Source organism: Pelobates fuscus, chromosome 6 (assembly GCF_036172605.1).
Source record: "Pelobates fuscus isolate aPelFus1 chromosome 6, aPelFus1.pri, whole genome shotgun sequence".
NCBI lineage: Eukaryota > Metazoa > Chordata > Amphibia > Anura > Pelobatidae > Pelobates > Pelobates fuscus.
The window spans coordinates 125,286,433-125,303,829 of NC_086322.1; the positions used below are offsets into that span (position 1 = coordinate 125,286,433).

Sequence of the window (17,397 nt, forward strand, 5' to 3'; positions counted from 1 at the left end):
TGTGACCCCAGGTCTCCCAGTGCTCCCTAGAGTCTTAGTGTGACCAAGTGTCCCTATGTCTCCCAGTGTCCCCTAGTGTCTTAGTGACCTCATGTCTCACAGTGTCCCCTAGTGTCTGTGTCCCTATGTGTCCCTGCAGCCTTTCCCCCCATCCCTCACTTACCTGAGCTTTGGCCGTCTCTGCAGGCTTGGAGCTGCTGTCTGGACTCTCTGTACAGAGCTGCTCACCCGCGGATCAGTGAGTAAAGAGAGTCAGGAAGGGAGATGCTGTAACTTCTTATCCCTGCTTCTCTCCACACAAACAGTGGTGCTGGTATTGCAGAATAATCTGTTTAAACTGAGACTGACATTTGTATTGCCGGTATTGCCAGTTCTGCAATACCGGCAAGGCAGCCTCAAATACCTGAGAAATACTTCTGAGAAATACCTGGCAACCCTAAGAAATACCTGAGAAGTACCTTGCAACCCTAAGAGTAGTGTGTAAAAAAAAAGATATTTATATAATTTTTTTTTTAATCAATGGGACTATTCCATGGGCTTGGGCCTGGAGCTGCAGCTCTCTAGCCAATATGTTAATCCGGCCAATGTTTACATTGCAGCTCTAAGTCTGCCCTCACTGGCTGTCACTGCCCTCACTAGAGGGCTTCCTGAATCGAAACGGACTTTTGGTACATTATCTGACGCTGGATGTCTTCATGCTCTGCATGAAGATGTCCAGCGTCAGATTTTCCCCATAGTAAAGCATTGTTTAATGCTTTCCAATGGGGAGGTCTAATGCATGTCGTGGGGCTGAAGGAGGGGGCGGAGCTTCAACCCAGGGTTTTAACCCTTTATTTACCACGAGGTAGAGTGGAGGAGGAGGGATCGGTAGTGCCAGGAATACAGCTTTGTATTCCTGACACTATAGTATCCCTTTAAGGCTTGTATTCCTTTTACAGACAGAATTAATTTGACAGAAAACTTGATTGGGGCAATATTTATTACAAGCAAAGTATTTCCAAGTGAGTATGGAAATTCAGTCACAAGGATTGATCATCTTGAGATTATATTTAGCTACAAAAGGGTATTATTGAGCAAGGTAGGTGGACAAGCCAATCAAAAACCATTTAGAAGAAACATCTCTAAATTGGAAATTACAACATCATGTGAGAGATTTAACAAGTGCGATAAAATGACTGTGTTAAAATGATTATGGCATGTTGGGGGGGGGGGGGGGGGGGAGCACAAATTAATGAAACCAACTTGAGAGCTGAAAGCTGTGCCAGGTAAAAAAAACTAAGTGGAACCTGCCAAATTACTCAAGCAACCCACACACTGCCTTTAATTACAGTCACTGATTATATATAATTTTGTGTCCCAGCAAACCCCATTCTTCTCTGTTCTTTTCATTTTAATTACAAAAAACCACATCAATAGAAGAGACAAGTCAAAGCTGCAAATCTCTTCTCATAGTTCTGCACAGTTACTATGTTGCTAGTCCTGTGATTGAAGAAATATATGAAAAACTTAAAAGACTTGTATGAAAGATATATGTATGGCTGCAAACTAGCTTTAACCCCTTAAGGACCAAACCTCTGGAATAAAAGGGAATCATGACATGGCACACATGTCATGTGTCCTTAAGGGGTTAAAGTGTCACTGTCATTTCTCAAATTATCAAAAGTCAAAGGTACATATCATGTAAGATGCTAGTTGGCCACCAATTTAAAAAAACAAACAAAACAAAAAAAACTATATTTGTATGGAAATCACAGCATTTTTGTGTGCATGTTTTTGTTTTCTATATTTGACACTTCATTGTAATTTAAATTTTTATGTCAGATTTCATGAAATTGTCAGAAATTCATATGGAGAAAAGCCCTACAGGCCCACACCCCCTTTCAGGGAAAATGAAATTAATCAGAGAGGGACTTGACCAGGAGTCACATTTTTGTAGGATTTGATTTTCATACAAAAACATTTATAAAATGTTTTACTCTCTGCATGCATGCATGTCAGAGTCTATATGTGTGCTAATGTTTCTCTATATACATTTGTGCGTGATTGTCTATAGCTACACATAGAAAATAAATTACACGTACATACAAATATGTGAGTAGCCATGTATGTGCGTGAAAGTGTTCGAGAGAGAGCATGGCTAGTTGTGTTTGATATCTACTTATAGTTGTTTTCCTGGCACTATAGCTCCCTATAGTGCCCCTCTCCCACGTCTGGCACTGCTCACTGGAATTACCAATATCAATTTAATCTATATTTGCAGGCTATGCTACCTAACCTACTCAGCCACTAAAAGCAATACAGATGAGGATGAAATGGACATCGCAAATGAATAATTTGAATGGACATTGCAAATGTAAGTGTCTATGGGACTCCTAGAGTTTGGTAACGATCAACACAAATAGTCTGACCTAGACTTGGAGAAGGTTCCCACACCCTAACAGCACCATAACAACTACTTTTGCATGTAATGATTATAAAGCTTAGCTTGCCATGTTGAATTTTGATATTCATTAAAAAGAAATGTTGTCTTAATAAAACCGCTATTAAGGATAACCAGAACACTGAACAATCGTGCTTTGAGAGCATCTGTGTTTCATAAAATACACCTTCAGTAATATAACCTGCTCTTCGGTGTAAAGACTAATTTAGAAATGTGGCAAACTGACCAGGGAAAAGAGCTGGATAATGTTTTCCAAGTGCACTATTTTAGCCTAAGCTTTGCAATTACCCCATCAATAAACCATGTATGTGTATTTTTTTTTCTTTCACTCTTCAAAACAGATACTATTTCATCTCCTAAAAAACGAATTGTCTGACGTATATTAAGAAACAGAAAGTGTGCGGCTTGTTTGTGCAGTGTGTGAATGCCCGTCAGAATTAATGTGTGCATGTATTACAGGGACAAGTTGTTATGTAATGTTTATAATGCATTAAAAATGGATGGCATGTCTGCCTTGGATGGTCTGTATAATACCTTATTTAGCAATACGAACGTCAGGTCCAACCCCATCACAAGAGTATATAATCAAGTGTGAAACGGTCCCAGATATTTGCATTCTTATTCCTCTCTATTAACATTTATATTGAGAATTTCAACCTTTTTCAGTATTGAAAGTCATATGAAAATGATGATAATTTCCTCTCTCTGCATTAATGGAAATAACCAGTTTGGTTCTAGTTATTTGTGGATCAGGGCAAAGGCTTTCAGTTACCTGTGAATAATAGTACTCTTTTCTACCGTTAACTCTTAAAACACCAAAGTGGATGAACAACATTCCGCACAGAGTGTGAAATAGTATTATGTTAAAGAAACACTCCGGCACCATAACAACTTTATCAGAATGAAGGTGCCTTTTAGTCCCTGGTGCCAGCTTACTTTTAGGGGTAAAACCATTCACAAACTGTTTAACCCTAAAAGTTTCTAACCTGTTTAGCAGGCCTTATTTTCTGATACTTGAGAGCCTGATACGGGTACCACTGATTTGCCAGCTGATGATCTAAGCCAATCAGCAGATGCCCATGCATAAAAATGGCTTAAGATAAATATGTACATTTCTCAAGACGTTTTGTGAATGGACTCCTGTTTCAAGAATAAGAAAGAAGTGGAAGGGCAGCGGCAGAGCTAAACAGCATTGGATTCAAGACTTTGGGGTTAAACTATTCGTGAACGGCTGTAGACAGCTTAGCAAAATGTAAGAAAATTCTTTGGATATATATTATAGCTTTAAATGTTATACAGGTAGTCATCAATTTGCGACTGCTTTACGACTGCTCGGACTTAGAGCCATCTCTTTAGTGCAGGGATTTGAGGGATTCTCCACGGTGGAAAGCTGGTCTATGTTCGAGGAATTTTCCCCGAACATAGATTTTTCAGATTCCCAGCATTAGTGAGCTGGTCTATGTTCAGGGGAATTCACCCGAACATAGACCTACTCTCTAGCGCGTCTTCACTTACCAAACAATTTGTTTTACGAGTCGTAAGAACGGAACCCGACCGCTAAGTGAGGACTGTTTGTAATATGGTTTTTCTTTCACTACAATTCAGTACTGATTAAACCCCAGTTTGATTATCATATTGTAATAAAGTAAGTCAAACAGTCAAAATATTTCCTTTGGTGCTACTTTACCACTGTCAATAAAGAAACTATTTTTGGAGGTAAAATGCTAGATACACATAGAATGATAAAGAATAAAAAGCAATTTTATATTTTCATAACTAATAACAATATCACTAAATTTAAAAGAAGCATTAAAAGTTATTTTAACGTGCATGCTCTTTCACTCGCTGGAACATGAATATTCTAGTCTGAACTTGGGTCGCAGCCCCTGAAGTGGGCACCAACCAGTATGCTCAGATAATCGACCTGCAGGTTAAGTATATATCTTAAAATGCTATGCACGATTGTAACGGATATGTAGGTTAGTATGCAGTATTAGTTACATTTTGGAAACAGCACAAATTACATTGACGCACAAGAAGACTTCCATAAAGCTCCCTTCAGGTTTTTTATGAAGGGGTATTTAAGGAAGGGCACAGACACTCAAAGTAAAGGATGCAGAAACTTCTACAGCGTTCTCCAAACTTGCACTATGAAATGCACTAGTGTGCTAAAAAGCTTCTGACTTTAACACTCTGTGCACCAACACAATTTAAGTGTATTTGATGTTGGCCTCATACACATAGTGTATTTTTTCCCCCTGATTAGATTTCTTTAGCTTTGTTTAAAATGAGAATATGGTTTGCTGTTTTTTTGCGAGATAAACCCAAGCCCTTAGTCATTTCTCCTCTATTCATTATACCTCTTCCTTTTTGAAAGTTTAGTGTGACTTGAGCTACTGATTTGACTCTACCCCACAGCCAATCACTGCCCTTAATCATCACTCATGTATGCCCACTGTACTCATAATCTCACAACTTTCTATCAGGGATGCCTTAAATAGCACTTATACATTTACAGATGGGGGTGATTGACTCAAATAAAATGGATTCAGACATGCAATGTGGGTTTGTATACCTCAGCTGGTGCTCCCGAAGATTGGACAGAGCTTCCATTCCATGAAGGTACGAATAAACAATCTCAAGGTCCTGCAAAGAGAAAAAGTCTGTTAGAATAATGGAATGTGAACAACTCATGTGACGATCATCCAGCTACAGACACACTTTAAGGTTATTACAGAGCATCATAGGATTTATTGTTCTACAGTAGTTGATAAAAATCAATCTTTACAGCCTATATGTGCATACATTCACACTTAAATCTCACACATTCATACATGAAAACAGAGACAGACATAACAAATCATTTGCCATCACATACATTTTGCCATCAAGTGAAAGGAGAAAATTAGTCTAGAGGGGAAGAAGTAATGTCCTTCAGTTAAGGAAGGCCAAAAGACACAATAAAATCAGAACTAAGCTATGGAAAGTCATTCAATAGGGTTAGTAAAACAAACAAACATTGTAAAAAAAAACAAAAAAAAAACACCCTGTGTGTTGTACTTTTAAAATAGGATGTCGATTAGTGATCAGGATCCTCATACAACCTCACAGTATTCTTTAGAACACAACTGAGAAAGGGAAATGTTTATATTGCCTCCTATGACCACCTCAAGTGGCAGTCACATTAACAGCCACTAGAAGGGCATCCTGGTTGCGGTCCTGCAATCTAGGTTTCCATTGCAATCAATTAACAAAAAGAGGATTTTCACTTATTTTTTAAAAATTTAATAATTGAGTTCACTGAAGTCATGAGTCTGATAAGAAATAGTCAGATGTCTAATGTCTCAATGGGGGATAATCTCAAAATCATCAGAAGCATGGAATACAAACCAAATGCTAATAAATGATACCAGCAGAATACACAGATTTTCAACAAATGCACGGGTGGTGTTCAAAGCCCTTTAAGGGCCACTAGTTTGGCAGCTCTCCTGTAACAAAGTGCTTCCTCCTGGCAACAAAATGAAGCATCTGCTGATGACTTGGACCACCTGTTTTACAGCTTATATGTTATTTTAAACATAATGAATGATTGAATGATTATTAGCAAAACTAGGAGAAGATAAATTCATTGCATTGAAGTTTTAATCTTAGAGGGTAGCTTTATGTGTCTGTATAAAAGACATGTTCCCTACCGAAAGGGAGAGATAGATAACAGCCTGTTACTGCCTGGGATGGCTTCACTATCTTAGCACATCATTTCGAGGTTGCTAGGAGCAACCCTGGCAAGATCACGCAGACAGGAATCCTGCAGTGATTTCTAACTCGATTACATTCAGTCAGCCATGCAGCCAGCACGCATTGCAAGGACACAATTCTCAAAGCTGTTTGGACCGTGCAGTCAAAATGCCGGCTATAAAAACAGCACAACCTTGGTCTGGGGGAAAGTAAAAAAAAATTATAAAAAAAAATAAAAAAATTAATATATATATATATATATATATATATATATATATATATATATATATATATATATATATATATATATAAAAACACAATGTGTAGAGCATAGGAGATACATATAAAAAAAAAAGAAAATACTTCCTCCTGTTCCAACAAAGAATAACATTTGTTTGATGGTTTAAAAAGAAAAAAATGCCAATCCTAATTGTGGTAACAGGTGTTTTATAGTGTTTTTAAACGTTATACCTGATGTCTTGTGGTTGTTTGTATAATACTAGATACTTCCTAACAATGTTCAACAGTGAAAAGAAAACACGCTTGAAATGGCTTATTTTATTGGTACTCCACAAGTATGTGTATTTATGTACGAGAAATGTCACATTCACGTGAAGCTGGTTGGTTTTATGAAAAATCCATTTACTTTCATTGGAGAATACAACTTGAGTTTCTCTAAAGTTTATCTATTTAACCAAAAGTTAACCATTAGTTATGCTGAACATTCATGGCACATACATGCACACGGCACTGCTAGAGAAAATTCAGATCATGTGCATGTACAGAGTTTATCTTTCAGATAGCAAGCACAAATGTGAGTTTCCGAGGCATCATGGGTAGCAAAGCCCCCAATGTTCTAGTGCAGCTAAGCGTTCTTTACCTCTGCTGCTTCAGTCACCCCAGTCAACACTAAAATGGCATTTACTGGAGTGAAGCAATACGAACATAAAAAAGTGCACAGTAACTAGTGATTAAGAAAACATGTGATGTGCCGACATATTTGCAAGTGTATGTAAAAATGTGTAAACATAAAAAAATACTGCAATTTATTGAAGATCTACTCCATAGGTTGCTTTTAAGATCTCATTAAACAGGTGGTCTACATCCCACATAATGATAAACCATCAAAATGCATTGGAGACTATGCAGTATTTATTTCTTTTTACTGGAGATATGTCTTATAATCTATTTTTGACATAGTCATTCACATAAGCATGTTTCCTACTGGCATCCTCAAAAATAGATGCAGTCACCCCCCACTCATGCAAGCTTGAGGCGTTTTCATAAACCCCCACTGATATTGCTGGGTGACCTTCAATACAGAAAGTAAATAGGAATAGGAAGGATTCTCCTGGGTCTGGAAATTCTCTGTTTATTGTCTAATCCAATACTCCCAGCAGAGACCAGAACTCACCAATCTAATTACTGAGAAAGCAGATGACTTCATACTGTGAAACGAAGAAATGAGAAAATACAAGAATGAAGCTAAAGCTCTGATTATGTAATTAATTGTTTTTTATGGGACATCCAAATGAATACATGCTAAACATAGCACTATACGATTAATGAAGCCCAAACCTCATATTTACTCAGCATTGCATACAGGCATCACAGAATATAAAGCACTGTGATGAGGTGCTGTGCGTAAAGTTTCTCTCGTTTTGTATACATTCACACTAGTGCACATATACAAACAGACACATACAACAAATACACACACGCCTATTGCTCTCCTGGCCAAAACAGTAGTGTTCTCCTCGTGCCCAGTGCTTAGTTGCATTCAAACTATTTAAATGTATGAAAAGGTTACCAACAGTCCAGGCTTACTACAATATTCTTTTATTATAGCATATTGGCATACAAGTTAAAAGTCTACGTTTCAGTTCTACTTTGTAAATTTCATTGGGACAAGAGGCGGCTCTCTATTTAGGTGACTCAGGCGGCTACCTAACTCACCTCAGAGGCGGATCCATCGGACCCTTGGCCCATGACCAAGACTAGCTCTCTGTATCCTGCACTACAAGCCCGCCCCTTAAATATAACTACAGCTCCTTATACAAACACACACAAAGCAACCCCCATTTCTTTTTCACTATGGATGCTTGTAGGCGGCTTATGTTTGAGTTTCACCTAAGGTTTCACAATGTCTAGAGCCCCAACTGATCAGGACAGTCAAAAACTGCTTTTAACTGTCCTTATTGAAGTTCCAAAGGGGAACTAAACCATTGACTTTTAATTTGTATAACATACAAGATCCAGCACACTCACTCATTCACTAAACAGCAGCTTCAAAGCTTACATAATGTAATATTTTTTGTTTTTATTTTTTTTAAAACAACTAGCCTAGGCAAAAATAGTGGGGGTGTAGTTACAGTATATTATCATACATTGCATAAGCTTGACACAACGTCAGTGCAACAGTGTATGATCACATACTGTAACTAAATCCCCATTGTTTGTGCCAATGTTAAGTGTTAAAAAAAAAAAAACTATTACACACTGTGAGCTATAAAATTGATGTTTAATGAATGAGTGAGTGCGCCAGACCCCTTATAATATATATATCCTATAAGCAAAATAATACCAGTGCTCTAAGCAATTCCCATAGACCCTAGCACTGCTTAGCACAGTATTTTTTTTCACATCTCTTACAGTAACACTATTACTACTACAGTAACACCATGGCACCATCCCACAGTAAGAAGACAGTTTTTGAATTGTTTGACACTTACCTGGTCTTTTGTAACTACAGTTAAACTGATGTTCAAATTTCAACAAAATGAATATTGCTAAATAAAAATAGGAGAAACATAGAATGCGACGGCAGATAAGAACCACTCGGCCCATCTAGTCTGCCCAATTGTCTAAATACTTTCATTAGTCCCTGGCCTTATCTTAAGTCTAGGATAGCCTTGTGCCTATCCCACGCATGCTTAAACTCCCTCACTGTGTTAACCTCTACCACTTCAGCTGGAAGGCTATTTCATGCATCCACTACCTCTCTGTAAAGTAATACTTCCTGAAATACTTTCCTTTCAGAAATTTATGCTAAAAGTTTTCAGCTGAGGATCAAACCATTCAAAAAACTGTTTCATTCCTTGGGACTCCTAAAACCATATATAATGCAGCACAGTGTAGTGATTCTACATGTTCCATACTATCCGGAACGTACTAAGAGGAGGCAATTTGGGTGAGGGCCCTAGCAGCAATGGCGACTGGATGTGCTCTCCTTGAGCTTCACATACCTGACATAATTTAGTCCAGTCGCCCCTGTAATTCAGGATTTATCTTGAGCAGCTATATACTCTTATACTCTATATACTCTTTGGCATTCTGCAATTGGTTACCGGCTTGAAGTAGCCAGCAGCGGTCACTGAATACTTTCTTGATGACATCCACGCCAACCGAGAGGGAGGCCTGGTGGGCACTGTGGTGGGGAGAGGCAGCCAATCTCCCAACCAGGAGCATGCCAACTCGTAGCATCAAGCCCAGTTACCCCACCTCAGGACCAGCAGGGGGGTCATCCCGGTCCCCACCCTCAAAGTTTCCTAGCAGTGCTACAGTCATCAGCACACTCACAAAGCTGGCACACTAAAGATGGCAGCCCCCTCAAAAGTGTGCCCCCTCACAAAGCGTCTGGTTGCGATATTCAAAGCCTTCTGACTGAAACTGAGCTCCAGTCTGCTCATACCTGCACCACAAGTTAACCAAGCACTGGTGGATCCACACTGCCACATCAAGCATCGATCGCTGGTACTCAGGGCTAGAAAAGAGCATCAAATGCGGCAGAAACCACATCAGTAGACCTAGCGGAAGGTGGAGACCAGGCCAACATCGGCACTGCACATAGAAAAGCACACATGGGGACTCTTCAGTGGAATGGAGAGCAGAAGGGAACTTAATCATCAATCCTGGGCCCCTTACCAGCGACTCTTACACTGAACCTGAAGACCTGCTCTATAGAGGGGGACTGTCTCATGGCCCTGATGGGCATCGGCTGAGCTTCTGGCAAAATGGATATTTGCATCTACACATCCCATGTCTGGGGTGGAATACCTATGCTCGTGTGTTTTTAAGTTCCTAAGCATGCATAACAGATTATTATCAGCGTGTCTAACACTCTTCCCTACTCTACTCTGCTAAATGCTTTGACACAAATACCTTATCTGTTTATGTTCTTCATTTATATATTTAAAAAGAATGTGCAGTTTATCATGACATGCAATGTTTGACTTATGCATAACTACACAGATTCTGATTATTCTATTTGTCGTTATTTATCTGTGTATATCCCTATGCACTTAAACAAAGAATGACAAAAAAAGAGGAGACAATTTAAAACATTTTTCATAGTCTCCATTTCTCTAAAAGAAACAGGGTTGTTCACTAAAGTTTAAACTGTCGGGTAATTCAAGGGAAGTTTCTAAGTAAAGATAAAAATAGCCAACTGAATAAATTGTACAAATCATCTTTCTTTTCCGTTTAGCAATATTAGCCTTAATTTTGCAATTTATTTGGAATTCACTAAAATACAGTGTTTAGTGAATGACCAATTTGGATCTCATTCTCATATTTAGTAAATGTGTTCACGTTTGGAATATCTACAATTATTTATTCAAATAACAATGAACATATTTATGCCTAAAGTGTGTATTCCTAGAGAGAAAGCAAAGAGTCCACAGCTTTCCTATAGGAGATCTTCTCCATAGTCATTTGCAGTCTAGAGCGGGATTTGGTTATTCTATGTTAGGGGTGGCCAAAAGGTATCAGATCCCCAGCTGAAAACTAGAATTCCAATATTAACACTAGCAAAGCAGCAAAGGACCCTGCAGAAAAAGTCAGTTCTCAAGAGGACCACAAGATGGCAGTATATAGCTTTCTATGCAACAGACACTGATTTTTTTTTTTTTTTTTTTCTGTACGCTTTTTAAAAACCAAAGCAAAATTTAAACAGACCAGTGATTTGATTCCACGCACACTCTGCTTACTCATGTACAATTCTCACAATACAAACCAGCAACTCATATATTTTTTTAAAGCCCAAACTGCATCAACATTTATGGCTTAAAGCAGCTTTCAAAAAAATTTGCACCACATTTTTAGCTATTTTAAGGGACACAACATTTTACATAGAACGTTGTCACAATATCCAGTACTAACTGTATATCTGCAGAGTAGTCACTAGTTTATTTCTGATACCCAACCTTACCCAGTCCATATAATGACATAATTTTGAGGTCTGGAAAGCTCTCACTCAGCTGGTTAGATATTTGAAGATGAAGATTATTAGTACACAGTTAAAGCTCTTAAAGGGACACTCTAGGCACCCAGACCACTTCTGCCCATTGGAGTGGTCTGGGTGCCAACTCCCACTACCCTTAACCCTGCCAGTGTAATTATTGCAGTTTTTTTTAAACTGCAATAATTACCTTGCAGGGTTAAGTCCTCCCCTAGTGGCTGTCTATTAGACAGCCACTAGAGGGAACTTCCTGGTCCCTAGCACAGGTTTCCTGTGCTAGAACGTCGCTGGACGTCCTCACGCTGTGTGAGTACCTCCAGCGTCGCTCTATTCCCCATAGGGAAGCATTGAAATTCATTTTCAATGCTTTCCTATGGGGAGCGCTAATGCGCATGCGCGGCATTGCCGCGCATGCGCATTAGGTCTCCTCGGCCGGCGGGCGAGATCAGTCTCGCCCACCGGCCGACGTAAGTAGAAGGAGGAGCATCGCGGAGGCGGAGACAGCGGCGAGGGACATCGCCGCTGTCCCAGGTAAGTGACTGAAGGGGTTTTCACCCCTTCAGTAACCGGGGATTGGTGGGTGGGAGGGAGAGGGACCCTCCAGTGCCAGAAAAACGGATCGTTTTTCTGGCACTGGAGTTTCCCTTTAACCTCACCAAACTCAGCTATCTGCTAAAGTAACAAGGCACTAGTTTAACCACAGTGGTGAATGGGTTAAAGATGCAGTCTATGTAACATTCGCACTTCAGCGCACTGCAGTAATTATGGTGACAGAACTTCCCATTCTTTTCAGAAATAGTTCTTTAAAGGGACACTATGGCAACCATGATAATCTCTACTACAACACTGCTGTATGGAGAGAAAATATATACAATAACTAGGTGCACAGCATTCCCTTTAAATGCCCAACAAATACTAATAAAACACAAAGCACAAAAATCAAAATGGAGCACCACATCAAATTTGAAGTAACAACAATAAGGCAAATACTTTAAACAGTGGTACTAACCACAACTTGCTCAAGCCTATCCTGGCAGAAACACGAGCCCCTAATACCTCCAACGTTTCAGCCCCTCCTGGCTGCCCTTCATGTGGTGCTTGCTTCATTTAGTTTTTTGTGCTTTGTGTTTGCTATAACCTGTTTTGGTTTAATAAAGCATTTAGGTGTATCTCTTTGGAGAAGTCTAGTGTGCAATCATTTGAAGTTGTTTTGCATTTAGAAAACTAAGTGGAAAAGACCTTTTTCGCATAATTTTATGAAAAGGGAGATAGCAATAGACCGCGTCAGCTGACACTCTCAGCCTATCAGCGGTATTGGAGCCCGGGACCAAGAAAGGAAGTAGCTGGGCAAAGCTTTCAAGAATCACTTTCCAAACTTCGCAGTTAAACTATTTAGTAAAAAATGTACCCCTTAAAAACAATTTTTAGAAAAAAGACGGCACCCTGGACCTCCTTGCACCATAACAACGTCATTAAATTTAAGTCGCTATGGTGCACAGAGTGGTGCTTTAAGCAAAGGTTTCCAGTTTTAAAGTCATTGCATCTTGGCAAATTTTCAAAGTAAGCACCCTGCTACTTTTGACACCGAAGAGTGAGTGAGGCCATAATATGAATGACGGATGGTGCAAAGAGGAGAATTCAGAACTCAGGGCAACAACTCTTTCGTTTTCTTACTAAAGTCTAACTTTGATTCTCTTATTTAAAGTTAAGATCTATTAAAATGGTGTAATATCCATATGGGTGGTGAAGCAAATTGCCTTTATTCAGCAATTGAAAAATGTACCAAGTTACTCATTTTTTTCCACTTTAGAATTGTGCAGCTTTAGTTTTGTTTAACACCTTAAGAACCACATTATGTCACTCCAATGTACTCACCAGGTGGGCCTCACAAAAACTTAAGTCAGCAGTGGATGCCCAGCAAATTCTGCTTTGGAAGAAGGGAATTGTAAAACTGGTATAGAGAAACCAGTAGTTCAAGAGCACTGGGATACTCATGCTACTAGGATACTCTCTACTTGCCAGTAGCAAAACCAGATAAAATCTAATTATTAGTCAAGTACACACTCAGTTCAAGAAGAACAGCAGTTTGCCCAGAAGGTGAAACATTCAATATTAAGTTTTAAGGAAATGAAATCTAAGCAGCCTCACATATGGCACTCTCCTATCCTGCACACAGTCAATATTTGTTTAAGAAATATCTTAGAAGTTATTAGACTGAAGCTGTGCACATTTTCCTCCTTCACTAGGTCAGCCATTCATGGAATTCCATCACATTACCACATGACTGCCAATGTCATTACATGTCATCGCAAATTACCATAGCACACACAGCAAACATGCCAGAAACTTGTCAAGATGCGAATGACCTCTAAGCTAAGAGGCCTCTTCAGAATAGTGTTTGATAAAGCATAATAATTAATACAAAGAAAGGTTTAGGGTTTAGTAGAAAATGGATATCGGCCACCTTGTCTCAATAACACTGTTGATTGAAACGTTTTAATATACAAGTAAAAAAAACAGTATTATTCCAATAAATTAATTCAACAAAACAATACTGGACGATCGCTAGACATTCATATTAAATGAAGCATTTTATTATGTACCGTACTTGTAATATCATCGTAAAACTACTGATTTGTAAAATATACCTCTTCTACATAAAACATTTAATTGTTGCCAAGTATGACAACCGATTAGCTGGACCTAATGAATTCCAGTCTTTACTGCTAGGCTAGCTAGTAACCTCACTTGGTTAAAGGAAAACAGATCTTTTAGACGATTATTTGCCTGATATATATATATACATATATCTGTCTGTATGTATGTATGTGTGTATATTTATATATATATTATTTTTTTTAAGTCTGTTACCTCCAAAGCAGTCAGTTTTCTTTAAAAAAAAAAAATAATATATTGATTCATACATATCTTTATGAGGTTCATAATTGCTTTAAGTGCATGCCGAAATTTATTAGCAGACTGGGTCCACGTCTCACATATATAACAACTCACTGTAATCTTGCCCTAGTAAGCTTGCCGTCAGATCCCGCTTGTTATTTGAGCCATTAATATCTCCATCTCTCAGAATTTCATAGTTAGTAACTCTTCTATCTCTGCAAAATGTACTCGGTGCCTCACTATTACAAGTCCCTTTTGTTATAAAAAGGCCTGATTATCCACTCAACTGATCTTTCTAAAGCTGCCAGAACAGATCAGCTTCTAAACAGAAGAAAAAGATGAATTAATAGGATGCTGCAAACCAGGTCAAGGCAGACGCTTCTTGTCATGTGAGCAATTTGGAATCCACTTACTTTATAAGTGGAACTAGGTACCAGGTTACAAACAAACACTGCCATCACCAGTTGGATTATAGTGTTCCTTTAACTCAACAATTTGGAGTTTTCTATAACACTTCTAGAATTCTGTTCAGCAATGTGCAAATTAGCACACCTAAAGAAGAATTATAAAAGTGTTCTATTTTTAAAAAGTGCAAAAATGTAAAAGGAGAGGAGGAGTCACCAATGGAATGTGGCTGCTGGTTCCACACTGTATTGATGAAAACATTAAAGAGGTTTCTCACACAAACCTTGGGATATCGGAGATTCAAACTATTATGGACATTTTGATTCAGAAGTTCTTTGGTATTGAAAGAGGGACTGAAATCGTTTGGGGGCAGTAAATGTAAGTAAACACACTGAAGTATTGATTTAAGAGCTTTTCTGGGAAGCTCCCACCCTACCTGAGCAGAATGCTCTCCCCTAGCTGTTCCCACATACTATAAACTTCGATCCAGTACCAGCAATTTTTTTGTCTATCTCAATACAAAAAGAAAGCAGCGCGATCCTCCTACAGAGCACCACAATTATTAACTTGTGGCTTGGTGAATGGTGTCGGGAGCAAGGATTTGGCTTTATTGCTCATGGTAGCTCTGTTTGGAATGGAAATAAACTGTACAAAAAAGATGGTTTGCATCTTTCTCAAAAGGGAACAAATGTTCTCAGTGAGCAGTTCAGAGGTTTTGCTAGGATGTATTTAAACTAGGAGGGGGGGGCAAAAGGGTGATAAAACATCAATCCAATTGTCCCCCAAAACAAGGACAGATGGTGCCTGTAGCAAGTGTGTTAAAAAATGATAAGCTTAGAGTCATGTCTACAAATGCTCGCAGTTTAGGGAATAAGATCCATGAACTTGTGGCAATAATGGCAACTGATAGTGTAGATTTAGTCGCTGTTACTGAGACATGGTATAATGAGAAAAATGACTGGGACATAGCAATACCAGGGTACTCTTTATATAGAAAAGACAGGGAAGGCAAGAAAGGGGGAGGGGTGGCCCTGTATGTAAAGAATAGCATAAAATCTAGCCTAATAAAGGTTAGTGAGGCGAACATAGAGTCAGTTTGGGTTACGTTAGAATTTGGTAATCACACAGTAACTCGTGTAGGTGTGATTTATAGGCCCCCAGGACAAATTGAAGAGTTAGATAATCTACTAGTTGAAGAAATAGCTAAAATGACAATGAAGGGGGAAGTTATCATCATGGGTGACTTTAATCTTCCTGATATAAATTGGAAAACAAAAATAGCTACTTGTGCCAGGAGCACACATATTCTAAACTCCCTACTGGGATTGTCTCTAAAACAAGTCGTTGAGGAGCCAACTCGTAAAGAGGCCATACTAGATTTAGTGTTAACAAATGGAGATTTGGTATCAGATATTACTGTAGGTGAAAGTTTAGGATCCAGTGATCATCAGTCAGTGTGGTTTAATATAAGAACAGTGACTGAGTCACACCACACAAAAACAAAAGTTTTAGACTTTAGAAAAACAGACTTTTCCAAAATTAGAATATGTGTAAAGGAGTCATTATCAGACTGGAGCAATTTAAATGGAGTCCAAAAGAAATGGGATTATTTAAAAGTTGCACTACTGAAGGCAACAGAAAATTGCATTAGGCTTGTCAGTAAAAGCAAAAAATTCAAGAAACCACTGTGGTACTCCACAGATGTAGCCAAAATAGTAAAAAACAAAAAGTTAGCATTTAGTAATTATAAAAAAACCCAGAGTGAGGAAGATAGAATTACCTATAAGATTAGGCAGAAAGAGGCTAAGCAAGTTATAAGAGCTTCCAAATCACACACAGAAGAGAAAATAGCACAGTCAGTAAAAAAGGGGGACAAAACCTTTTTTAGATACATAAATGAGAAAAGAAAAGTAAAACAAGGATTAGTTAGATTAAAAACAAAAGAAGGAAGGTATGTAGAAGAGGATAAAGGTCTAGCTGACTGCCTCAATGAATATTTTTGTTCTGTATTTACAGATGAAAATGAAGGAAAGGGACCTCAGTTAAGAAAAAGGATAAATGAGTCATTTATTACACGTGAGTTTACAGAGGAAGAGGTTCTATTTCAACTGTCAAAAGTAAAGACAAATAAGTCAATGGGACCTGATGGAATACACCCAAAGCTATTAAAAGAGCTTAGTGGTGTACTAGCAAAACCATTAACAGATTTATTTAACCAATCATTGATAACAGGAGTAGTCCCAGAAGATTGGAAGTTAGCGAATGTTGTGCCCATTCACAAGAAAGGTAATAGGGAGGAGTCGGGCAACTATAGGCCAGTAAGCCTAACTTCAGTAGTGGGGAAAGTGATGGAAACCATGTTAAAGGATAGGATTGTTGAACATCTAAAAACACATGGATTTCAAGATCAGAGACAACATGGGTTTACTTCAGGGAGATCATGCCAAACTAATCTTATTGATTTTTTTGATTGGGTAACTAAAATTATAGATCAGGGTGGTGCAGTAGACATTGCTTACCTCGATTTCAGTAAGGCTTTTGACACTGTTGCACATAGAAGGCTTATCAACAAACTACAATCTTTGAGTTTGGATTCCAATATTGTTGAATGGGTAAGGCAGTGGCTGAGTGACAGGCAACAGAGGGTTGTAGTCAATGGAGTATATTCGAAGCTTGGGCT

The 17,397-nt window shown here is 38.5% G+C and overlaps 1 protein-coding gene across 8 annotated transcripts in view; it reads right to left on the reverse strand.

Moving 5' to 3' along the window:
• RAPGEF2 (Rap guanine nucleotide exchange factor 2) overlaps positions 1–17,397 on the reverse strand; it is a 274,085-nt gene that overhangs the window by 175,024 nt on the left and 81,664 nt on the right. For all 8 annotated transcript variants that reach the window (XM_063458215.1, XM_063458218.1, XM_063458220.1 and 5 more), the window contains exon 2: positions 5,016–5,086. In XM_063458215.1, the coding sequence (XP_063314285.1) occupies positions 5,016–5,086 (71 nt within the window). The remainder of the gene's footprint in view (positions 1–5,015; positions 5,087–17,397) is intronic.